At 33.8% G+C, this 27,169-nt stretch overlaps 1 protein-coding gene and 1 pseudogene across 2 annotated transcripts; both read left to right on the forward strand.

Annotated features, from left to right (window-relative positions):
* The first annotated feature begins 13,447 nt into the window (after positions 1-13,447).
* Positions 13,448-17,695, forward strand: LOC130736990 (uncharacterized; annotated as a pseudogene).
* Positions 17,696-23,636: 5,941 nt separating this feature from the next.
* On the forward strand, positions 23,637-26,717 carry LOC130736093 (glycine-rich RNA-binding protein 3, mitochondrial-like). 2 transcript variants are annotated; one of them, XM_057588011.1, is made up of 6 exons: positions 23,674-23,782; positions 24,069-24,182; positions 24,616-24,759; positions 24,883-24,951; positions 25,082-25,188; positions 25,855-26,717. In XM_057588011.1, exons 3-6 carry the CDS (start codon positions 24,618-24,620, stop codon positions 26,443-26,445), a joined length of 909 nt encoding a protein of 302 aa, XP_057443994.1. In that variant the 5' UTR covers positions 23,674-23,782; positions 24,069-24,182; positions 24,616-24,617; the 3' UTR covers positions 26,446-26,717. The 2 variants fall into 2 exon arrangements, with proteins under 2 accessions (XP_057443944.1, XP_057443994.1); XM_057587961.1 differs by lacking the exon at positions 24,069-24,182 and having other exon boundaries at positions 23,637-23,782.
* The last annotated feature ends 452 nt before the right edge of the window (positions 26,718-27,169 follow it).

A 27,169-nucleotide genomic window follows, 5' to 3' on the forward strand; every position in this document is an offset into this window, starting at 1 on the left:
GTCACTTCTGAAATCCAACATTCAACTTCTCAGCTCAAGCAATCTAATGATGAAATCAAGCAACTGCTACTAGAGTTCTTGCATAAGAAATAGCCCTAGGATTCCTATCTCTTGTTTCTTATTTCTTTTCACCAAAACTCCTTATTTGTTTTTGCATTGTTCTTTTCTGCACTTTATATATATATATATAAGTGAGGAAGCCGTCACATGGAAGGATATCAAAGATATCATGGAACAGGCCAACTACACAAACAAATACCTACAACAATTAGGTGATGAGGCCTACTTCCAACTTTTGAACAAAGGAAATGTTAAGATGGAAACTCCCTCCACCTCAGGGGTTCAAAAAGAAAATCACAAAGAAAAACCCTTGTTTAAACCTTACCAAATAACAAAAGGTTTTAAACTAAATCTCCAAAATACCCAAGCCGAAAAAGATGCAGATAGCAAGTTCCTTCGCAAGGTAGTTGAACAACTCAAACTTCTCAATACTGTTGTCCAAGATACACCACTAACACCAGAACCATCTGTAAACAACATTGAAGAAGTAAATTCAACAAGATCTGTTGAAGATTCACCTAAAATCAATCCTGTCATACACAATCCAGGAAACAATTGGAGAAAAGGAACCAAACTCTATTACAATAGGGCTACAACTCCTGACTTATTATTAGAAGAAAAGGATTCTTCTAATTTCAAGTGCTTCAGTGCCAACAATATCTATGAATGGAACATAGATGATGAAAATGAATATGGGATCACCAAAATCCTCCAAAATATGACAATGGTCGCTACAGCATATTCTACTTCAAACAACTGTCCAGAAACCCTAATTGTAGAAATCCTCGTAGCAGGATTATGCGGTCAACTCAAAGGATGGTGGGATAACTATCTCACTGACGATGAAAGACTCCAAATCCTAACAGTCATCAAACATGATGATGAGAATAACCCCATCAGAGGAGAAGGTGGAGAATATACACCTGATGCTGTCAATACTCTCATCTTCACTATAGCCCAACACTTCATAGGAGACCCCTCCTTGATCAAAGATAGGTCTGACGACTTATTATCCAACCTTAAGTGCAAATCTCTAGGAGACTTTAGATGGTATAAAGATACCTTCCTGACTAGGGTTTACACTAGAGAAGACAGTCAGCATGCCTTCTTGAAAGAAAAGTTCCTTGCAGGTCTTCCCAAATCCTTAGGCGACAAGGTTAGGGAAAAACTTAGGAATCAACATCCAGGCGAAGAAATCCCTTACCAAACCTTAAGTTATGGTCAGCTTATAGCTATAATCCAAAAGGTTGCTCTTAAAATTTGCCAAGATGACAAAATCCAGCAGCAACTCTCAAAAGAAAAAGCCCAAAATAGAAGGGACTTAGGAACCTTCTGTGAACAATTTGGAATTCGTTGTGAAAATAAACCCAAACCTAAACCGAGGCATGATCTTCCCAAACCTCAGCATAGAAGAAGACCTAGACAAACCTACAACAATAGGAAGCCTAAACCTAATTCTAAAACTACTCAACCTATTGAGAAGCCTTATACGAATAATAACAATTCTCGCAATAAAACCATTACCTGCTATAACTGTGGCAAGCCTGGTCATTATAGTAAGTATTGTAGGCTCAAAGGAAATATTTCTGAGCTTAAACTTGACCCTGAATTAGAAGACAAACTCAACAATCTCCTTTTTCAATCTTCTGATGAGGAAGAATCACATTCTCCTAATTCAGACAAATCTGAGGACCTTAATCACATCCACGATGATGATTGGTCTCAATCTTCCTCCTCTATTAATGTCCTAACCAGTGAGCAAGATTTGCTCTTTACGGCAATTAATGCCATTCCTGACCCAGAAGAGAAAAGGAAATCTTGAGAAACTCAAATCTACCTTAGAAGGAAAACCTCCTAAGGGTCCTCTCACCACCAACAAGTTTAATCTTAGAGAAACTTTTAAGAGGCTTGAGAAGTCCAGTATTAAGCCTGTTACCATCCAAGATCTCCAATCTAAGGTCAACAACTTAAAATTTGAAGTCAAAAGCCTGAAGCAACAACAAGCTGGTCAACAAATCATCTTAGATAGCTGGATTGAAGAGAAATCGTATGAAGATGATTCTTTAACCCACAAACCTTCAACATCTAAATTACCTAACGATGATGATAAAAATTCTCCTGAAAATGATATTGAAGATTTCTTGCAAATAATTAATACTGTTACAATCCAAAAATTCTATAATGATGTCAAAATCATCATAGGAGATTTTAGCTTTAAAACTTCAGCTCTTTTTGACACTGGGGCTGATTCCAGCTGCATTTTAGAGGGACTTGTTCCTACTAAATATTTTGAAAAAACCACTGAAAAACTCAGTGCTGCTGAAGGTTCTAAGCTTATTATCAAATATAAAATCTCTTCGGCTATCATTCAAAATGAAAACCTTGAAATAGAAACATCTTTCTTGCTTGTCAAAAATCTGAGTAGCAGGGTAATTATTGGAACACCCTTCATAAAAAAACTCTTCCCTTATACGACAGCTGAAGATGGCATTACTGTCCAACATCTAGGACAACCTATTACTTTCAAATTCTCCAAACCTCCAATTATCAAGAATTTAAATGTCATCTCATATAAAGAAAGACAGATTAATTTTCTCAAAGATGAGATTTCATTCAAAAACATTGAAGCCCAATTACAACATTCTTCGACCCAAGCTAGGATTGAAAACCTTCTTAAAGAAATCCAATCTTCCGTTTGTTCGGATTTACCAAGCGCTTTTTGGGAGAGAAAACGCCATATGGTTGATCTCCCTTATGAAAAAGATTTCAATGATAGACAAATTCCCACCAAGGCTAGGCCAATCCAAATGAACGAAGAACTTCTCAATTTTGTCAAAAGGAGATCAATGATCTTTTAAGCAAAATATTAATCCGCAAAAGTAAGAGCCCATGGTCTTGTTCAGCTTTTTATCTTAACAAGCAAGCTGAAATAGAAAGAGGAACTCCCAGACTTGTAATTAATTACAAACCTCTTAATCAAGCCCTCTGTTGGAATAGGTACCCTATCCCTAACAAAAAGGATCTTCTTGCAAGACTACATAATGCTAAAATCTTTTCTAAATTTGACATGAAATCCGGATTTTGGCAAATTCAAATCAAAGAAGAAGATAGGTATAAAACCGCTTTTACTGTCCCATTTGGACAATATGAATGGAATGTTATGCCGTTCGGATTAAAAAACGCCCCTTCAGAATTTCAGAAGATCATGAATGATATTTTTAATCCTTATTCAAAATTTACAATTGTCTACATTGATGATATTCTGGTCTTCTCCCAATCCATTGATCAACATTTCAAGCATATCAGCATTTTCATTTCCACTATCAAGAAAAATGGTCTTGCTGTTTCCAGATCAAAGATTAGTCTCTTCCAAACCAGAATCAGATTCCTTGGACACAATATCCACCAAGGAACTATAATTCCTATCAATCGTGCCATTGAATTTACAGACAAATTCCCTTATCAAATTATTGATAAAACTCAATTACAAAGGTTTTTGGGTTGACTCAATTACGTTGATGATTTCTGTCCACAGATTAGCAGCCTCATAAAGCCCCTTTATGATAGACTCAAGAAGGATCCTCCTCCATGGTCGGATATCCATACCAATGTTGTCAAACAAATAAAGGCTCAAGTCAAAAGTCTTCCTTGTCTTTATTTACCCAATCCCCAAGCTTTTAAAATTGTTGAAACTGATGCTTCTGATATTGGCTTTGGAGGCATCTTGAAACAAAGAATTTTAGACAAAGAACAAATTATTACTTTTACTTCAAAACATTGGAACCCTGCTCAGCAGAATTATTCTACTGTCAAAAAAGAAGTTTTAGCAATCGTTTTATCCATCTCAAAATAGCAATCGGATTTGACATATTACAAAAGGATGTTAAAAATTTAGCTTCTAAAAAAATTTTTGCTAGATGGCAAGCTATTTAAAGTGTTTTTGAATTTGACATAGAATATATCAAAGGCTCAGCAAACTCTCTCCCTGACTATCTCACCCGTGAATATCTACAGGGAAGAGGCTAAAATGGCCTCTAGAACCTCTTCCTCCAGAGGAAGGGGAAGCAGCAAATCCAGAGGTAAGAATATTTCTTTACATCAAAATGGGTCATCCACCCTAAACTAATCCGGGTTATCCACCCAAAACTTTGCCCAATCCAAACAAACTAAGGAAGACTATGCCTTCCCAATCCAAACCCTTCAGGCCTTCCAAGAACAAGGTCTAACCACACTTCCAAAAAAGACTTGGGCTAGCATTGCAGATGATGCTGTGACCAAGACCTACCATCACTCCAAACAATAATTCAAACCCAGAAATCCCAATTCATTCAAGTCAATCCCAGACCAACCCAATCAACCCTTCCCAGACAAGAATACCTCAAAAAGCCAAATTCCAAATTTATCATGTTGGTCGAACCAAAGTATTTGGATCCGACTAGTGGTGAGCTCGTAGCCGTTAAAACAGCCTCAAAAGTTTTTCCGACATCAAGCCACCTTGAACTAATCAGCCACAACAAAACCCAAAACTTCTATGAGTTTATTCTTGTAGATACAGATAGTGTGGCAATCAAACACTTTAGGAATAGGAATGATGAATCCCTAATAACCCATTCAACTTTTCAAATCATGAGAGTTCTCAAACCTTCAGACTTTGGTAACAATCCCAACAAAACCAAGAAATTTTCCAAGAACTTCGACCCAATAGGTTTTAATTATTGGTACTATGTCAGAGCCTGGGAAAATACTATCCTGGGCTTCCAAAATAAGAATCTTAAACATTCCTAGCTTATCTATTTCAAGAATGCCACAAATTACTCTTTTCCAAATTGGTTCCACTCTTGGTGGGATTTCTTTGGACCTACAAATGATATCTTCCCCCCCGAAGTACTGGAGGGATTCAAACTATTTTCAAAATATTAGAATAAGGATTTAAACAACTATCCGGTTAGTTTAATTTTTTATTCAATCTTTTCGCTGTCTTGGATTTTTGCATGGCAGTACTTTATTAAAACCAAGAATCTTCCTGAGCTCCACAAACAAACTTCAATCAAATGGTGGAAAAGCTTTGATGCTTTGATGCTTCGATGGTTTCAAAAGAAAATATCAATCTTTGGTTCAGATCAAATCAGAAATATTTGAATCATGCAAGTCCTCAATCTTGCCTCTTGCTCAACCAGAAGGCTCACATCACTGCAGCACTCGCAGGTGCCTCTTCGGAGGAAGGTTTATTGAAGAGTCTCCAAGTTGCTCTTCAACTACTACAAAATAATTCAAAAGACAATCAAGCATCTTCTTCAAAGGACCCTTTGCAGAAAAAAGAAAAGCAACGGATACCTTCTCAATCAGAATCTGACGCCAATTTTGTCCCAGACAGCCTGGAAGACAGTGAAGATGATCTTGTTTGATTTTCATCCAAATAATTGTACTTTTTACTGTAGCAAGTTGACTTTTTACTGTAGCAAAGTTGACTTTTCACTGTAGTTAGTACCGAACAGTTCCTGTCAAAAACCGGAACTATTCAAACAGTGCTCGTATTTTTCCTATAAATAGAGAGCCCCTCTTATGTTAAGAGGCACACTTTAGACAGAGAGAGATAGTCAGATCCTAGAGTGATAAACTGTAAGTCTTATCTCTTCTTGCTTTCTCTTTTCAATCCGTTTCAGTTTTTCAATCTGTTTCTGTAATTTCAATCCTTTTCAGTTTTCAATAATATCAATCTTCTGCAATCTTGTTTAATGGACGGCTAAGCCTCCTGCTTTATTTTATTCTGTAAATGGAAGGCCGAGCCTCCTTTTAATTTATTTACTTACTGCGCTTTAATTATTCCAATCAATTTATATACTCTGCAGTCCGGCTGCATCCTACTTCTCTTACCAGCTTTAATTCTAACCCCCTAAATCTGCTTCCGAACCCCTCTTGGTATCAGAGCCTGATGGGGAAGTAGGAATATGATGAGTAACTTGTATATATATATATATATATAAATTATATGAGAAAATGAGAATAAATAATGACCGTTAGATCTACTCTTGAATGATCAAGATTAAAACATGAAATCATGTGACATTTTAAAAAAGTTACATAACATTTTTAAGTGGTCATGTGAGCATTAAATTATTATAATCTTGACCATTCATGATTAGATCTAACGGTCACAATTTATTCTCATTTTCTCATATAAGATTACCTTTCTCATATATAAAATGAGAATAAATTATGACCGTTAGATCTAATCATGAATGGTCAAGATTATAATAATTTAATGCTCACATGACCACTTAAAAATGTATATATATATATATATATATATATATATATCTGATGACCCGGGATTTAAGGCTATTTTTCTAGTTTATTTGCATGCATTTTAATATATATTTTTTAGGATATTTCAATTATTTTAGGACACTTTAGGGTTATTTCATGCATTTTAATGTTTTTATTTGGTTTTAGTATTTTTCTACATTTTATATTATTTTCTAGATATTATTAGGATTTATTTACTTTAATTTAGAATTAGATAAGTTTATTTTAAGTTGATATCTTATTTTTATCTTCTATTTATTTTATTTTATTGTTATTTTAGGAGAAGATATGAGAAGAGAGAGAAAATTAGAAATAAAAAGGAAAAAGAAAAGAAATTCGCAGCTTTAAAGGGTCCTGTTCCAGTGTGTCGCGCGTCCATCTTCTTATCGTGTATCCTCGCCTGCAATCGCGCCACGTAGTTGTCTCACTGATCCAGATTCCGGACTCGTGAGGGTGCACTGTGTTACGGTGCACCTGACTGCACCAGATCATCTTCTGGACCAGAAAAGACAAAATAGGCACAGAACACGAAAAAACACTATAAAATCAGTTTTTAACCTATTTTTTAGGATCCTTCTTCATCTTTCTTTTCTCCTAAACCTAATAAACTCCTGGGAGACTCTTGGAGGCACTTGCTTGGTGGAGAGGAAGGCTAGGCCCTTGAGGGCCGGTGTCAGGGCCATGGAGGAAGGTGACAACTTCTCCGGACGTCCATGGCTCCGTTCTATTTTGGGTATTGCTTTTCTCTTTACCTATTTTTTTGTTTGGACTCTCTTTTAGTTTCTGGGATGATAGAACTTGATTTGTCTCTTATTCAATATACTATTATGCAATTATAAGTATGAATTTTCATTATTTGGTGTTTCTCTCTATGTTTAATGCTTCAATTGGCTAATTGGTGATTTAAAGAGTTTATATTAATTCATAAATAGATTGAGAAATTGATATGATTTAATGTAGCTTAGTTCATAGAAATTGGAAAAACACCTATGTCTTAGGTTTAATAATTCTTTTTGCGCGTTCATGTATCTTTTGTCAATATGATGATTTTTAGGATTTGCATGACAATTAAAAAGTTGGTGTGAGTTTAGTTAATGAGAGAAATCAATCTTGCATCAGTCATCTTAAGAAAGACATGTCTTAGGTAGGGTTGAGGTTTTCTAGGTGACAATAAGAGACATTAACTCTTAGGTATGAATATCATGAGTTGGAAAAGAGGTCTAAATCGAGTGACTAGTCGGGATACTCACCTATCTAGGATATGATTATCTAGTAGGAACTATTAGGATTTCTTGAGTGACAGTCAGAGATTCTATCCGCTAGGACATGAACTTTTTAGGTTAGGAACAGAGCTTGGGAATGTCTTATCGAGTAGGTATGTGCTATAATGCTCCTTTTATAACCACTAGGGCTTAAGGAATTAAGGCTAGGTTCTTAATTAGTACATTCACTTAGCTAAGAAATTAGTAGGTGAATAGCTCTTATCGGCATTTTAAATGTTATTTTCATCTTATAAAAGTATATTGGTTGAGAATAAGTTGTAAATCAAGTGAACTCATTTTCCAAATACGTTTTCTTCTTTGTTTACCTCTGTGAACTTCTTTTATCGCTTTATTTATCTTTTCTCTTATTGAAATTTAAATAAAACACATATCATGGTTAAACTGTTCAAACAATATCTAACTAGAGAGATTAATACGTAGCCACACAATCCTTGTGGAGACGAAAAAACCCGATACTATACTACGATTGAGTCTTGAAAGGGATTTGATAGTAGTTAGTGGAGGAAATCTTCTTCATTAAATATCCTTTCATCAATATCTGTGTGTGTGTTTTCAGTTCACTTCTAATTCCTTTCATTCTTTAATTCCTTCTTTTCATTCTAATTCCCTCTTTTGAAATTATTGTTTTCTGATGTTTTAATCAGGGGGAGTACTAGTTTACTCTTTTGTTTTTCAACTAAGTTTTTCACGCTGAAATATTTTTCATTATAACAAAAAGGGGGAGGGGAGTACTAGTAATATTTTGATAAGAAAAGTTTTCTAGTTTTTGGAGAATTAATGATCAGTTGTGTAACCTCTATAAACCTTCTCTGAAGCAATGCATGGATTACATTCACTTCTGCTAAGAATTTCTCTTCACCTGCTTCTAAGCTCTAATGGTTAAACTCTGATACCTTGCTACACAATTTCATATAGCTCTGATGCAATGTTGATGTCTTGATAGTATTATGTATTATTGATCTTAATAGCTCTGATCACACGTTCTACATACTTTGCTTTGCTCTGATTACATATCTTATAAATATAGAATGCTCTGATCAATTATCTTATAAAGCTCAGAATCTAGACGCTTCTAATGTTTTCACTCAGTCTTAGATTCAGGGGGAGCTTAGCTCAGAATTAAGTTCAAGTCTTGGATTCAGAATGAGCTGAACAAACTATACACATCAGGATAAGATCTTTCTAATCCTTAAACTCAAATATGTGTTAGTTTTTATTCATCAAAATATATAGATTTGTCATTATCAAAAAGGGGGAGATTGTAAGACCAAATATTGGTTCTGTGTACATCTCTAGGTTTTTATAATAACATGTATATATTTTGAGTATGAATAACTTTGGTACTCTAACGTTTGTCTTTTGTGTATTTGACAAACAAGTTCTGATTCTGATTGAGAGGGGTTTTTCATCAGAAGTCAAAGACCAAAGTGTTGACCACAAAACCGCTTTTGCACTCACTACGTTCAAATGAACGATAGTTTACTGCTTCAGATGTTTTGAAGATTAAAGCTCTGACGTAGGCTCTGAAGAATCAAGTGTTAAAGACTCTGAAGACCAGAAGTTTTGAAGTGAACGGTCAACGACTCTAAAGACTTGAAGATTCTGAAGACCCAAGAAAGTTGGCTCTGAAGACCAAGTGCTTCTATTCTAAAGACCAGATGTTCTGAAGGGAACAGTGAAGAAGCTGAAGACTTGAAGTTCTGAAGATCCAAGCATCCTCGTGTGAAGAAATCACCTTAACTGGTGGATTACCTTCATTCGACGAAGGAAGAAATCACCTTAATGGCTGAACTGGATTAGCTTGAGGATTTGTTCAAGTTAAACAGGATAAAATCCTTATGTGTTTCTCTCTTTACTCTTTACTCTTCTACCTTTGAATCCGAGAGTTTAAGTGAACCTTAAAAAGAAACCATTTTTACTTCAAAACCCTATTCAAACCCCCATTTCTAGTGTTTTTCATACCTTCAATTGGTATCAGAGCGCAAGTTCTGATTACCACACTTAACATTGTTCAGTAGATCCGGGCCGGTGTGAAAAACTCTATGGCGGCCACCACAAATGGAGACAAAGCGCAAAACCCCCTGTCTTTGATGGTGAGAAGTTTGACTACGGGAAAGATAGAATTGAAAGCTTCTTTCTTGGATTTGATGCTGATCTCTGGGACTTAGTTGTTGATGGCTACACACGTCCAGTTGATGAAGATGGTGTGAAGATCCCAAGAGAAAAGATGAGTGGAGATTAGAAGAAGATGTACAAGGATCACCATAGAGCAAGAACCATTCTACTCAATGTCATCTCATATGAAGAATATGAGAAGATTACTGATCGAGAATCTGCAAAGTCTATCTTTGATTCTCTGAGGATGACTCATGAAGGCAACGAGGAAGTAAAGGAGACAAAGGCTCTAGCTCTAAACAAGAAGACTGAAGCCTTCAAGATGGAATCAGGTGAATTTGTAGATGCCATGTTCTCTAGATTCCATATGCTCATTGATGGGATTAGAGTGCTTGACAAAAGCTACACTACTGCTGATCATGCCAAGAAGATCATCAGAAGTCTTCCTGAGAAATGGATGCCTTTGGTGACTGCTTTGAAGATGTCCAAGAATCTGAACAAGATAAGTCTGGAGGAACTGGTAAGTATCTTGAGAAGCCATGAGATAGATCGTGCTGAGTTTTTATCTCAAACGAAGCAAAAGTCCATAGCTTTAAAGTCAAGACCTGAGAAGGCCAAAGCTCTTCAAATTGAAGAAGAATCCACTGAAGATTCTGATGAAGATGAGCTCTCATTGATATCCAAAAGGTCGTTTGTGTTTCTGGCTTGAGGATGTCTGAGAAATTTGCTATATTGGTATGTCGATCAGCCTTCCTTTCGTGACATTTTGTTATGGAAGGAGCTCTGACTGTGTTTGTGTGTTTTATTCGAAGTAATCTTTGAGCGCGACTTTGGACCTTGACGTGAGACCTTGGAGGCGTGGGTGTTGTTGATTGTTTTGCTTCTAGATCTTTTGTTTGCTCGACTAGGATGAGTCTCGATGTTGTAGGTGTTGAGCAACTTCATGACTTGTCCTTGTTTTTTGCCTTTTTTGGGTCTTTCCTAGTGGGGTATATTCTAGGATTTAAGGGGTTTAAAGCACCTTTGCGTGCTTGCTAGCTTCATAGCTAGTTAGGTTATTTTACCCATGTTGAGAGGGGTTGTTTCTCAACATTATATATATTATTCTTTTAAAAAGAATTGTATATTGTATGATGTTGAAAATCTATAGACTTCAACCTTGAATGTAGTTTTTTTGTAATGTGTGATTCCTCCAGTAAACATATATTTACTTGCAAGTATTATAATTTTCAAATTTACTGATTGATGCTTCTAAAATTTTACTTTAACTAAATTACTGAGATATATCATAAAAATGTGTATTTAGATTACATTTTTCGTATCCAAAATATTGTGCATCGCACGGGTCATCACACTGGTTAACATAATACTTAACATTAATACTTAATATATTTTTATACATAAAAAGTAGTAATAAGTTTTATTTATTATTTCTAAAAAATTCCCTAACTTCTTATTAGTAATTAAAATTTGGCTTAATTGCACATTTGGTCCCTCAACTTTGCCCTTCCTGTGAAAATCGTCCCCCAACTACGAAATTAGCAAAAATTGTCCCCCAAAAGGAGGACGATTTTTGCTAATTTCGTAGTTTTTGCTAATTTCATAGTTAGGGGACGATTTTCGCAGGAAGGAAAAAGTAAGGGGACCAAATGTGCAATTAAACCTTAAAATTTAAATAATATATAAGAAATTGGAAAGTTTTATAATTAGTTATAAATTAAAAAATTATTAAAAACTAATTAATATTTTTATTAATATAAAGATAGTAAATTTTAATTATTATTATTCTTTAAAAATATTCTCAAGTTGCAATTAATAATTAATGTTTAAATTATTTTAATATTTAACTTTAAATATGAGAAACTGAAAAGTTTTAAAATTAGTAGTTCGATAATGAATAACATAGTTTAGGTAGTTTTCTTTTATTCTTTTTTATTTAATGCAAAGTTCAAGTGAGTTTAGGTAGCTTTTATATATTTTCTTCTTGTGATCTTCAAAACTAAGAATATGGAATATGAAGGAAACATAATTGACCTAACATCGTTATCGTTCAATGTCTTTGTACCCTTCGTCATTGTAGGTTTGTCGTACACACAACCGCAAGTTTATCGCCCACCCAGTCGTACGTTCGTTGTTCTCCATTGAGTGAAAGTGAACTAGAATGAGAACAAGGTAAGTGTTTTGAGATAGGGGAAAATAAGAGTCAAGCTTATTTTGACTGAGTAGTAAACCATGTAGGATGTCTCCAAACAAAAATGGGTCACATATGTTGACTAATATACACGTAGGATGTTGTTTGATTAATTGTTATCCCAAGTAAGCATTATTATACGTCACATAGTCTTTTTCTATGAAACATAGATTTTCAGGATTAGAAGATAGATTTTTTCTATGGACAATTTTAGATTCGAAGGTATAAGTCACGAGACCAAAAACATATTTAACTTATATAAAATATTTAATAATTTAATAGTCGATGTATGATTAGTAATAAAATATAGCATTTATTACAATTGAAAATTATAAAATCACCTAGTAAAATACAATTATTGTAATTAAATTATCTTTATTAATATACTATTTAATACTTCTTTACTCATTTTTATATTAATAATTTTGACTTTACCTATTAATCTATATATAATATTTAGTAATATCAAACACAATAAAAATATTCTCATGTTACTAATAATAATTTTACATTCACACATTAATATTTTATGTATTATCATATAAAGTATCATTAAAAATTTTAAACTCTTTTATTTGTCATATATAATTTTATCATTAATAATTTCAAGTCAAATTTACTAATTTATTTATATATAGATTACAGATATTAAGATAATAAAAGTTTGTTTGGTTTATTGTTAAAAAATATATGAGAATGAGAAGAAAAAAAACATGTCTTGAGACACTTTTTTTTTACAAAGTTGTTATTTCAACATGTTTTATAAAGAAAATTTATTATGATAAAAGTGAGAAACATAAAAATAATTTATATCTCAAAAATAGTTTGGTTTGTATAACAACACACATTCTTATATTTTTTTTAAAATCTGTAAAAAAATCTCTTGACAATGCATTCTAAACATTAACTAGATGATCCCTTGAAAACTACTGAATATCATAACACATGGCGTTGCCAAAGGTTCCGTGTCGGATAGTAGGTGCTACACTTTGCAGAACAGTAGTGAGATCAAGCACAAGTGTAGAAAACTAGCTGATGTGAACCACGTGGAAATTCTCAAATGTTTTGTCATAACAATTCATGAACAACGCAACAGTATGACCAAAAGAAAAGCTCGATCCCTGTGTCTTCCTCTTTTCTCTGTAACCCTTCTTTCTTGTTCTCAGTCTCTTCAACTCTCTTTTTTTTCTTTTTGTTTCTCCATCATAGCATAGTGAGCCCCTTGCCCCCATTGTTTTTCTTCTATTTTATTGATTATTTTCTCATAATTCCCTGTCTGTCGTTTAAACTTGCATTATGATTCTAGCTCTATTTACTTTTTAATTTGATTTGGTTTCTTTCTGCATCGTCTCTTACACTCTTTTAACATAATTGACTAACCACATTGTAATTTTGTACCTAACTTGTTTCTTGCAATTTTTTCCCTCAGGGAGAAACCTAATTTAGGTTGTTTTTCTGTTAAAGGATTTTTCTCAATTTATGTCTTGTTTCAATGGAGGTAAGAAGGAAAATTAAGTTGATTTTTTTTTCAACCATGTCACAATTTATGATTTCTATGTATCTGTCCCCCTTTTTTTGCAGATGCTTTATGGTGAGAAACAATACAACTACAACACCAGGTTACCCACAAACACCAGCAAAATAGACCTTAATCTTAAGGTTTCCCCTTGTGGTGAAAATGCAGAAGAGAGGGGGCTGATAAGGTCATCATCATTAGTGGCTGGAGAGACAGGAAAGAAGATCAGTGTGTCATCTTTGGAGAGATCTTGCTCTCTTCCAGAACATGATAAACTCAAGCAACTCACAAATCATACTTGGTATCAAAAGCTTAAAGGTAACATGTTTCTTTTCATTTCTATCTTGTTTATGTTACCTTGAGTTGTTACAGGCTTGGTTAAATTTTACCTGAGTTCCTTTATGCTATTTGATGACTATTCTTATATGGTCTTACTCCCTTTGACATGTATTTCTTTAGGTTATTGCAATAAAAAAGTAGAAAACAAATGTTCATCTCTATTTTTTGGATACACGGTGAAAAATCACGGTGAGTCAAAATCACGACAGAGAGAAGCAACTTCCCCTACCCCTAGTTTAAGTGATTGTCCACTGTGATTTTGGCTTCACTGTGTTCACCTTCCATTGATTTTCTAAATATTTTACATCAATTCAGTTTTTATGTTGTTGTTATATGTTCAATTATGTCCTAGAGTTATTGGTGATTATTGCAAGCTTGTGTAAATGAAAAACCTAGAGGATTAGAGAAGATTCTTCAAATAGTTTCTACTTTTACATCAAACACAAATGAAACATCTTGCATTTAAAATACAAAAAAACTTGAATAAAATTTTGGCGGATTCTTGGGTGTCTCCTTGTAAAGGGTGGTGGTTCTCCCCTATTTTTAGTTACAATAGCCCATTTTTGAAGTTTCGAATTGAGAAAATTTTTGTAACACTTCAAGCACCACCATTTGTAGTGTCACTCCTTGTTAGTTTTTCACAAAAATTTTCATTCACATTGGCAACTTCAAAGAGTAAAATTCGTTTAGAATGTATCATTCATGTTGACAAATTTGAAGACTACAATTGAATTAGGGAGATGCGTTTATGTTTGTAACACTTTAAACTCCATCAGTTGTTGTGTGGTGTCCCTGCTTGTGCGTCACTCCTTGTTACTCTTTGATCTCGCTTGTATCCCCCCTTTCTAGACTCGTGACTCCCATTTCTCTAAAATGTTATGGTTAAAATAAGTGGAAGCAATAAAATGCAGAAGTAAGATATCTTTATAGTCGAAAGTATGAACATGACAATCACAAGTATCCTTAGAAATTGTACTTGAATTTAGCTATGTATTACTTGTGAAGAAACTGTGCCTGACAATGTAATGAAGAAAGTTATAGTAAATCAATAGCAAGAAAATGTTATACGTATTTAATACAAAAAATTAGAGATCATAATATTACAATACATGACAATAGACAAATAAAACAATGGTAATGGTTCATATCATAGATAGCAAAAGAGTTTCTGAATTCAATTCTAAATTATAGCCATATATATATAAATTATTGGTAATAAATACTTTTTATTAAACGTGAAACTATTTTTATATGATAATTTAGAACCATCATTTGAGATTAGTAGAATAATTGAATAGAGATATTATAGGAAATATAGGGGTTTGGAGTTCGGTAGTGATGAAAAAAGAGGGACTGAAAACATGGTAGGCTTCCTTATAGGCAAGTTCCATTCTAGCTATTTGGATAATGATGTACATGTTATGCATGAAAATCAAGTTGTATGATAATGCGAAGTTCATTACTTGCAGATTGTTTTATACCAACCAGAATAAAAAATTTCTGTCATAAATGGTATTGAGCTATTATACACACAGTTTTCTTACCTATTCCTTATTCCTTATTAGGCCATCTTTTATCATACTTTCCTTCTTAGATATCCTCGTAAATAAAGGCTCATTAAATTAGTTTTATAGTAACAACATGTCTAAAATTTGTCATTAAATAAGGGATGTCGTGAGGTCATTTAAAGTTCAAATAATGAGTCTGAAACTGAAGTTGTATTTTTCTGCTTTTAGTGTTACAATACCTCGTCTTTATAAATATTTGCTTTATACAGGATAGTATGTTATTTCTGAGTGGTAGAAAAACCATAAAATTTAGAGAATAATAATTAAAATAAGACATTGTTTCACCCACCAACAACATACATAACTATTTTTCCACTAGATGGAGGCTTTACATAGATCAAACTGACACCATAATTTCTTGAATGGGTTCACTCAGAAAAGAAAACAAATGAATGCAGACAAGAAATCTTAGCAAAGAAAAGATCCATGTGTCCACATGTGCTATATAATAAGCACAATTCATTCATATGGTTAACCAATAAAGGCTTCTAACACGACATAGTTTGTTGAAAAGTGAAAACAAATGTATTTAGATTTTCTTAAGATGTGCTTATAGGGAAAAAAAATTAACAACAACTATTTAAAATTTATTTTAATATCATTCCATATTTATATAGTTGAGCAGTGATATCACAATCAAGTTAGTCTTGTATCAAGATCTTGGTTAATCCTTGTATGACTATTCATAATACTCCTCTGATTTTTCCGGAGTCTCAATATTCGGATGGTATTATAACTAAAACTAGGTGTGCTTTAGTTGTTGGGATGATGCCTGGAATAGTCTTTGATTGTCCAGAGAAAATTTCTTTTTCATTTTTTTCTGTCTTCTATGTATATCTGCTTTCCTTGAGTTGTTTTTACTCATTTAATAATACCTTGTTATGCTTTCAAAAAACATTACATTTCATCCTCATTGGTAGATAGTAGTTATAGTTGTAATGTTCCAAAATTTATATGTTAGAAATAAGTGATATATCAGATATGTCAAGACATCATACTTCAGATCCTCAGGTACATTATACAAATATTAGTTTACGGGTGTACCATATTTTAGGTTATACAGATGTTTATATCATTTTATTTACTTTATGAATCATTAGTAAGTCAATTACTTCTTGTTTTTGTTCAGTTACTTGCCCAGTACAAACTAATAAATTATTATGGATGAGACAGAACATCCTTATTGAAGAGTATAATTGTTATACAATCTCTGACTTTGTCAGAATCTCCCCACTACTGAACATAATTCCAGAATAAAAATCCTAATTCACCTTCTCACTAAATATTAAATACTCTACTACCTTTCTAGAGAAGATAACTACTGTCAGTTATTGACCAATAAATCTACCAGCAGAACCAAAATAAAATTTCCAACCACAGACTAACTAATTAGCTCATGCATAACTGACCTAGGCTCGATTACAAACTATTAAATTCTCCTAGTATGCACTTTACAAATAGGAAGCCTAAATCTAGCTCTATGAGGAAATAGCCTACAAGCATGCAGCCAAGCTTACACCTCTAAACTGTTTTATCTAGAATGAACATAAATAGTTATGTAAATAAAGCTTGAAGCATAGTTTCTCTTGATATATTTACATGTTAAATTGAAGATATTTTCTTTTAGTTCTATGAATTTATGTTGAGTTTTTTTCTTGATGTTCTTGCTTTCTTCATAGCTTTCCTGGTAGTGTAAGCACGAGATCTTCTAGAGCTTCATCTTGCCTGCCTTTCTAGTGTAATAGATGATGAAAATTGTATACAATCACTTTTGTTTTTCATGAAGACCATTTTCAGAAAATGTAGACAAATGTTGTGAGTTATCAAGGTTCTGCCTTGGTCATTTTTTCACTCATGAGCAACTAGTTGCATGATTACAAGTAAATACTAAAATAGTAAGTGACTTATCATTTTGCAGTAATGCTAAGATGGCTTTTACTGATGGTTTCTCTTACTTGTATATATCCATCAACAATAAATGGAACAAAACATTAATTAAAGATTAAATTATTTTCATATAAGAAAATTATCTCTCTAAATATATTCAATATAATTTTATCTTTAAGACAAAAAAATTATTGTTTATTACATTAATAGTTGCAGATACTACACACAACTAAGTTGTTTTTACTTAAACTATTTTTTCATCTGATCTGTCTTATCTGAAGCTAAATCTTTCTTCCTTGTTTTGATCCCAAAAGATACGTTCACATTTTTTCCTAAATCATTCCATGTATAGGTCCAAGACATTCAGCTGAAGGAGAAGTTATCTCCAAGAAAGAAAATGATTCCATGGTTTCCTGGAAAACAATTGTGAAGGAAATTCCACCTAAGTCTTCTAAAACTAAACATGAGAATCCAGCCAAAAAGCTTAAGATTCCCAATTACTGCAGTCTTAAAGAGGATGCAATGGAGATCCTGAGAAAAATTCCAAGTGTGACTACTACTGGAGATGGCCCTAATGGGAAGAGAATAGAAGGACTTTTGTACAATTATAAGTCTGGCCAAGTCACTATTGTATGTGTCTGCCATGGTAACTTCCTCACTCCAACAGAGTTCATCATGCATGCTGGAGGCAAGGAAGTGGCTAACCCCATGAAGCATATCACTGTTTATTTTAGCTCATTTTAGAGGTCAATGTGAAGTACTTTATAAATAATCCATCTCATAATGTGGAGATAAGTGGAATGCATGAAACTCTATTTAATTATTTAGTTTCCATAATTATCTTATCTAGTCTTCAAAAAGTTGAGCTGCAAGATGCTCTAAATATGTTATGGTGGTGCATAGGGTTGTTCATAGTTTGGTTATTTAAAAAACCAAACCATATCAATTTCATATCCAGTTTGGAGATTTGGTTTTAAGAACCAAAAAATTGTTATGGTTATAAACCGATTTTACAAATGATTGAAAATCGAGTTTAAAAATAGGCATTTTTTTAATTTATAAAAAATGATTACAGCTTTTCATAATTGTTTTTCGAACTGCAACATAAAAAAATACTTATTTTGAACTGGAATCTAAACATTACAGAAAAAAATTAAATTTAAACTAACGTGAAAGTGAAACTGGATATTACTTCGAAAACAAAATTAACACAAAGCAAAAGAGTGACAAATGGAAGGAGACAAAAAGATGTAGAGAGAGAAAGAGAAACTCGGGGGAAGAGAGTTTGGAGAGAAAGTGAGAGAGGGAGAAACACTGAGGGGATAGAGAGATAGAGAGACGTAGGAGAGAGAGAGAGAGAGGGGTGCGAGAGAGTGAGAGGGGGGAGAGAGAAAGATTATAGTTTTTGAAAATTGTTTTCTGTTTTTAAAAACTGAACAATTTAAAAACCAGTTTTTTTTTTCAAAAACTGTTTTCGAAAACGGTCTTCAATTTCAATTTTTAAAACTAAAATACCATAACAGCTAAAAGATGTTTTCTGTTTCAATTTTTTACTTTCAGATTACAATTTATTTAATGTTGGAAAACATCTAATTCAAATATTTTTTTCCTGAAAAACAGTTTCAAAAACAATTTCTCAAAACAGTTTTTTTTTAAGAAACTGCAATCAAACAAGCCCTTAGTTTAGGTATAACTCAGAGTAATTGATACATATTATCTATGAAAGAAAAAGTAAATTTCTACACACAAAAAAGTTTTATAGAGTCCAACTGCATTTTAATTACATTCTTACATGTTGGTTGAGCTGTTGTTTTAATTTTAAGACTAATTTTAATTACATTCTTACTTGTTGGTACTTGAATGTCTTGAATTACAGGGGCTTGTTCCTACACGGGCAGCAATGGATGAGAATGTTGATCACAGATTCTGTGTTAAACATCTCTATGGAAATTGGAGGAAGAAATACCCTGGACAGGAAATGAAAGGAGCACTTTGGTCTGCTGCAAGAGCAAATACTATGTCACATTGGGAGAAGACAATGGATAAGATGAAAGAATTGAATGAGGAGGCTTGGAATGACATGAAGCAGATACCTATCAAACAATGGAGCAGAGATGGCTATAGCACATACCCAAAAGGTGACTTGCAAGTTAATAACATGTGCGAGGCCTTCAACAGAGCAATCCTAGAGTATAGGGATAATCCTATAATCAACATGCTTGAAGGATTGAAGTTCTATCTTACCAACAGGATTGTGAAGCAAAGGGATATGGTTATTAGGTACCAGGGTGATCTATGTCCAACCATTCAGAAGAAATTAGAGGTGTCTAAGAGAGACGTTGCTGCATGGCTTCCTTTATCTGCTGGAGACCCTAGGAATTCACTTTTTGAAGTAACTAATGGGACTTGGAAGTATGTTGTGAACTTGGATGCTAAATCTTGTGCATGCAGAAGGTGGGACCTAACTGGTATCCCTTGCTGCCATGTTGTATCTTGCATATGGTACAACAACACCAGGCCTGAGGATTTTGTAGACCCTTATTACTAGTAATTGTGTTAATGTTGTATCTTGTATTACTGAAATTGTATGTTGCATATCTTGTATTACTGATATCATCTCATTTATGTGTTTAGGAAAAGTACCTTTTTGAGGACATATGAAAATATCATACTACCATCAAATGGTCCTGACTTGTGGCCTAATCCTGGGAATGATGTATTGCCAATCATCCCACCAGCAATGAGGAGGGCTCCTGGAAGACCAAAGAAAAAAAGGGTGAGGGCTGCTGATGGGCCCAGAGATCCACATAAGCTGCAAATGTTTCAATCAACTGTCTTTTGTGGCAACTGTAGAAGGGCAGGCCACAACATCATATCATGCAAGGCAAAAACAGCTGTTGATATTGTTATTCCACCAGGAGGGAATAAGGTAATGATTTGCAACAACTAACTTATTAATTTGTTTTAAATTTGTTTTCCTTTCCAACTTTTTTTTATTTCAGCTCTGGTTATTTCATGTTTGGAACTAACAGAAACAGAAGAAGAAGAAGACTAAAGAGGCAAGTGGCAGTGGAACAACTGAGGGAGCAACAACTCAGCAACCACCCCTAAACCCAACTAATGGAGCATCTCAGCAACAACCCCAGGGAGCATCTCAACAACCACCTCAAGGAGCACAATTCAATGTTGGTGTCTTGACTCAAGAAGTTCCATCACAGGGAGGAAGCTCAAGAAATGAAGTGGGAACTACATCAAGGCCCAGAAAGAGGTCAAGAGCATCATTGAGTGTTGTGGGAACTTAAGACAGCCTCACTTGACGAAGGTTGCAGCATTATGTGTTTTGATTAAGTGGGAACTAGTTAGGCATATTTTGATGTTTTGGTCCCTTTAATTATGATGTTTTGTGAACCTTAGTTATGATGTTGTGGGAACCTTAATTATGTAATTTGTTATGTTCCTAACTTACCTTTGAAGGCTATGAACCTAAATTATGTATTTTGTGGTGTTTTAATTAAGCATGATACCTTTGGAGCTTCAAATGTTGTGTTAATTAAGTATGATTTGGTTTCTGTGGACATGATTTGGTTTCTGTGAACATGATTTGGTTTCTGTGTTAATTAAGGATGATGTGGTTTCCTTGTTTTGTAACATGCACCAGGATAGATAGCAAGCCATAGCAAAATTAAGGTAATATAGCAACATAGCAACATAGACTTTAGACTATACTGTGAGAATTCTCATTGCATTAGAATATCAAGTAGCAATTAGGCTACCAATTACATTCCATCGTTAAAATTGCAATTTTGTCACCGTGTTTCATTAAAAAGTAAAAACAAAAAAAAACAAAAACAACTTCTTGTTGTTCTCAAAAATCTGTTTTAAAAACAGAAATATAGAAACTGTTTTAAAAACAATCTTAGAAAACATATATAGCCAAACAGATTTTATTGTTTTAAAATTTTTAAAAACAGAAAACTGTTTTTAAAAACAGTAATCAAACATGGCCGAATATTTTCGGGATTTTCTTTTATTTTGTTGTTTACAATTCTTGCAGTAGCCATTGCTTTTGGTAGAAATTTGTTAAGATATTATTATTAATGCTAGTTTTTATCGATTAATCATAATTTTCGGGAGATTTTGGCCTTCAAGTTGATGAAGTTTCTAGTCTTTTTATTTTACTTTTCCTATAAATTATGGGTATGTTAGAAGAAAAAAAATGCTAAAAGAACCGTTCTTTGCTCGTTTCTTATGAGATCAAAACTTTATATTTATTGATTACGAAAATCCATATACTCCTCTCCATTGTTCGTTTACGATTTTGTCGTGATTTACTTCCTAAATATATTTGAATTTATTTACCATCTATTTGCATATTAGTAAAATTGACTTGAGGAAACATTAATGAGATTATTAGCTATGACTTAAGTAAATAATTTTAATTTATTAATAAATATTTAAATTATTTGCATATCATTATTAAAATATTGAATGTCAAAATACATTAATACCATAAGCTTAATGTTTAATAATAACTTCATACAAATAAAATAAAAATAATATTTGTTAACATTAAATCACTTAGTGGCTATATTTTTTTTTTGGTACATACTTAGTGCCTATATTCAGTATTGACTAATTATTTCTTTACTCTCAATATTTCAAATACACATAATAATATTCAATATTATGTGAGTTAATATAATGAGGAGGGATATATTGACTTAAAAAACCTTACTCCCAATCTTAGCCCTTGATTTTATGTGAAAATAAAGGATGAGATTAAAACATAAAACCCCTCACATGACCCCTCTCTCCTTGTTTCCTCCTTCTTCTTTGTGAAAATGTGAAAGAGGAAAAATACATTCCTAATCTTAACGTGAAACGTAAAAACCCTCAAATTCTTTTTGTTTTCTAGTTTTTGCTGGATACTTACTTCTCCTCAACGTGGAACAGTGGGTTTAAAGAGCAAGCGACCTTTATGGTAGCTTTTTAATTTCACGGCAACAACTTGTATCTCCTGTCACTCATGAAGCAAGATTACAATCCTATTGGTGAAAATTTTAATTTGCTATGAATCCAATCCCATTATTGTGTCAAAACTTTAAAATACTATGTATCCAATTCAATTATGCTTATAAAAAAAAAATTCCAATTCAATTATTTTGTCAATTTTAAGTTGCTTTGGATCCAATCATATCATTTTTGTGCCCATGTGGCAGAAATATTGTGGAGTTTAACCTTGAATCCAATCCAGCCTTACCCGCATGTTTTTCCCTCGTGGAATTTTGGTTTCTCGCTGTTGCCGTGGAGGTCACTCCCAGTAACAGCCCTGACGCTTGCTCCTAGTGGTGGCGTTGCCATTTTTTTTTAATAAGCTAAATTAGTATATATAGAGATGGAGCAAGGGGCTCCAAGAACCAAAATATACAGAGGGAGTACAAGCTCGGTTTTGGCAAAAAGCCACAACAGAGCAAGACTCAAAAGAAGGAAAAAGAGACAAGAGTAAACCAGAAAACCTTGTGCAAAAAAAAGAGACAAGAGTACAAGCTTGTTTTGTTTCTTCTCCTTGTTGTACTCTGTTTTTTCTTAGCACTTCTTGTGCTCTTAATAAAGTGATTGCTTATCAAAAAAAAAAAAAAAGTAAGCCAGAAAACCAGAAAACCTTCTGTTCTACCAGAAAGAAGCCAACAACATCAGAGAAGATTTAGACAGTATATAGGGTTGACCAGCCATTCGTATAGAGAGCACTGGAAGCATATTTTCTTAGCCTTAAGCCAATTCCAGGCCCTTAGTTTAGCTAACTCCACCACCTTCTCGGTATCCCATTGGAGACCAATGGTTTTTTTATTTTTTTTGTATAGGCAAATGTTAGTGGTTAATTGTTAGTAAGTTAGAAAATCCCTTCAAAGTTCACTTCCAAGATTCGAACCCTGGACCTTTCCCTCCCCCACCCTTATGTCGTCTAATTCTTACCACTTGAACTAACCCTCGGGGACGTTGAGACCAATGATGAAACATTGAACAGTGAGAGAGGAATAATGTTTCATCCACACCTCTTTTTGAGGTGGAGAAAGGTGGAATGAGGAGAGAAATAGAAAGAAAAGAAAAAGTAAGAGAGAGAAAGTATGAGATGTGATAGATGATAAGAGGAGAGAGATAGAAATAAAAAGAGGTGGAGATGAAGTGTTTAATAAATGAGGTGTGTATATATCATTACTCGTGAGAGAGGGGTCATGGGAGGGTTTTTAAGTTTTAATCTCAACCTTTATTATTTTCTGATAAAATTAAGGGCCAAGATTGGAAGTAAATTTTTTAACTTACTCTTAGAGTGAACATATCGCTCTTCTTTACAGAGTAACCAAAATATAAATACCCTGCGTTCAAAAAAAGTATCGACGTGTCATTATTTCTCCGCCAATAATCAAGGGTCGATCGTATCTATAAACCCTTGTATAAATATACTAGGGTTTAAGGGTTTAAGCAGAGCAGCAACGAAGAAAATTAAACAGAGAGGAAGGTACGTTCTCTTCCACAAACCCCTAATCAATATGAAGTTTTTTTTGCTTTTCTCCAATTTGCTTTCATTTATAACAACACTCTTATGAGGGTTTTGGTGGGAAGAGACTTATTAATGATAATCGTTTATGTGAAATTATTAATATTGTTTCAGTAAAGAACCTTGAATTGTAAAGTGTTCGTTGCAAAAAAAACAAGGAAATCTTTTTATTTTTGGGTAATGAGTCAGGGTTTAAAGAATCTGGAAGATTAATCTTTTTATTTTGGGGGCGGCTGGAATTTGACAGATGCGAGGAGGAAGTTATTCGTGGTATAGACGAGGAATTGAGGGAGATGCAATCTTTTTGAGCAGCATGGTCTCCTTGTGCTTGGTTTTCGGTTTGTCTTGGTCTCGTTCGTAGGTGGGGTTTTTTTTTGGGTAATTTGTGGTGGGTTTCTATATCATGTGGAACATTGAGGGTGATTTTGTTTTCAATTATTTCAGGTTTCTTTTTTAGGTTTTCATTTAGGCTTGGCGGATGGTTTGTTTTTGGTGTTTTCGGGGTCCTGTCTTTGGGTTTGGGAGATTTTGTATTTTCTATATCTCATTTGAGGGGCTGTCCTCATCCTTTTCGATAATAATACACTTTTGCTTTTGAATAAAAAGAAATCTGGAAGAATTTTATATTGGTTTATTAATGTTTCCTTAATGGTTGTGTTGAAATTTTGGTGTATTGATGTTTGGGGGTAACCCGATGTTTGGTGTAAAGATAAATTGTTCAAATTTTATGTATATATTTAGAATGTGAAGTACGGAATATATGTTCAACACTTATAGCTTCTCTCAAGTTGCAGGAATGGCTTTATTTGGAAGAGTTGGGAATATACTAAAGCAAGCAACGACTAGGAAGATCAATTCAGAGTTATGTTCATTCCCATCTGGTTTCCAGGCTATACGGTGCTTTTCAAATTCTCCAAGTACTAAGCTGTTCATAGGAGGTGCACTTGAACTAGCATCTACTCCTTTTTGCATCCTTGAAGTTGTTTATTTATGCAATTTTTTTATAGTTGTTGATGAATGATGATGACTGAAAATGAGTAATGTACATTTATCTATTGCAGGTGTTTCATATAATACTGATGACCAAAGTTTGGAGGAAGCTTTCTCAAAATATGGTCAAGTTCTTGATGGTAACTTGTTAGATCCTCTGCTTTTTTTTTTTGTTTATTTTTTTCTGGGGGACTACAACGTAATCCCGTTAAAATCCTTTATTTAATTTAAGTGTGTATTAATTTCTGTTTAATCTCATGTTTTTTGTAGCTAGGATAATTAAGGATCGCGAGTCCGGTAGGTCAAGAGGATTTGGTTTTGTTACTTTCTCTACTCTTGAGGAGGCATCAAGTGCCATTCAGGGAGTGGATGGACAGGTAATGCAGATTGTTACTCTAGTATTAGATTTCATTATAAGTAATAAACTGCAGAGTGATCGCATACCCGTTCCGTAACTCATTCGTCTGCTGAAGCTAGATAGGTAAGCCATTGAATTTCTGGAAGCACTTAGCCGTAGTTAGGCGTTTAACTTTATGTAGTATGCACTTCTGTGACAGTCAGTGCTCGTGATTGAAATATTGCCTTTTAGTCTCTTGTCCTTGGAATTTCAGGGGTTGTTTCTCAACCTACCTAATTTTCTAGGTTATGGATTATGCTTGTTGTAAGGCATTTGGGTCCTGATTGACACTTGTTACGAAATAGTGTTTTCTCACAATATTTTCATGTTCAACTGTAAGGTTTAGTACATATCCTGGCAGTTAGAATATATATATGCGCTCAGTCAATATTTTCATCGTCAAGCACTTATTATAACACATCCACTTGTATTTTATTTGTAAATTTTCAGTAACTTATCTCTGATGGCATTAGCTAGTTTATAACTTCACCTGTAACGCATAATATCTTGGTAGTTTCTGTTTCATACTTTTCAATCCTTCATAGAGTCACTTCATGTTAATTTTATTTTGCAAATATAATGATGGACAATGTTACTGTTACCTTTCTTATTATTACTTCTTTCTGAATGTAATTTTATTTTTCAGGATCTACATGGTCGTCAGGTTAAGGTAAATTTTGCTAATGAAAGACCCCGTGCATATCCAGGTAGTTACGGTAACTCTCCATATGGGAATGCCGGTGGCAATGCGACTGGAGTTTTAAATACTACTGGATATCCTGGAGATGTCTATGAATCGGATAGCAATCCTGGTAACCGTGCTGGCAATAACTATGGTACTGATGACAATACCAGAAGTTCTGGTGGTGGTTATGGTTATGGCAGCTTTCCTAGTGGAAACACTTACAATGATGGAACTAGTGGAGGTTACTGTGTCAACAATGGAAATTATGCTGCTGCTGCGGGTGTTGGAGAGAGTAATACTGTTAACTATGGTAGTGCTCCTGGTGGTGGTTATGGTAACTACGGCACTGCTGCGCCCGGAATTGGCAATCGTTATAATTATGACAATTCTGCTGTATTTGGCAGCAGTGGTAATAATTTTAATGTTGCTGGTGGTGGCAGCAGCAGTGAATACCCTGGAAGTGCCATGGGGTATGGTACCTTTGGTATGGGTACTGGTGGTGACTTTGGTGGTGGTGCTGGTGGTGGTGGTGGTGATGGTGGATGTGCTTAAAGTTGGGAATTGGGATGCAGCAGCAGTGGCCAACAGGATAGCAATCAAAGCAACTTTGGTATTTGATGCTGTGTTCCCTGTACCCCCTCTAAAAGCATGTTTCAGTCAGTAAAATAGGGCATTCTTTTGTTTTAGATTTTTTCTTTTATTCAGAAACTTTTATTGCATTAGGAATCCACCATCAATTGTCTTTTTTTTCATATATACTCTCATTTAACAATTATTTTAGAATTATCCAACCAATTACTATAAATATTACATATTACCTCTTATTTTTACCTATGACCAATGTCACTAATTACTCAACAATTATCTTCATTCTCTTTGATATAACTCACTTTTTTAATAAGGGTATGTTATTAAAGTTATTTATCAATTAAAGTGCGCATAATCTTAAATAACTAAATATTAGGACGGGAGGTAGTATTTGATTTATAGATGTGAAAAGATTAATCCCTAGAGGGTACAATTTATATTTTCAATGAATGATAGTTCAAGTGATAGGAGCTATGGGACATATGAGTTAGGTAGGAGGTCCAGGGATCCAGTAATCAATCCTTGAAGGTGGAGGGTGCAATTTATATTTCTAATGTAACAAAAAAAAATTCTCAAAACAATTTCTAAGCTACATCAAGATTAATTTTAGGATAATATCATTAAAGGATTTGTAACAAATTTAGGAAATAATCCTAACAAAGTAGGGGTAAAAATGGGGGTGTACAGG

This window comes from Lotus japonicus, chromosome 1 (genome assembly GCF_012489685.1).
Source record: "Lotus japonicus ecotype B-129 chromosome 1, LjGifu_v1.2".
Taxonomy (NCBI): Eukaryota; Viridiplantae; Streptophyta; class Magnoliopsida; order Fabales; family Fabaceae; genus Lotus; species Lotus japonicus.

Bases quoted from the DNA above. Each gene is read 5' to 3' on its own strand.
- LOC130736093 (XM_057587961.1), top strand. From the start codon at position 24,618: ATGGCTTTATTTGGAAGAGTTGGGAATATACTAAAGCAAGCAACGACT. The intron at 24,760-24,882 runs GTGCACTTGAAC...TATCTATTGCAG, and splicing joins TACTAAGCTGTTCATAGGAG to GTGTTTCATATAATACTGAT. The intron at 25,189-25,854 runs GTAATGCAGATT...TTTATTTTTCAG, and splicing joins TTCAGGGAGTGGATGGACAG to GATCTACATGGTCGTCAGGT.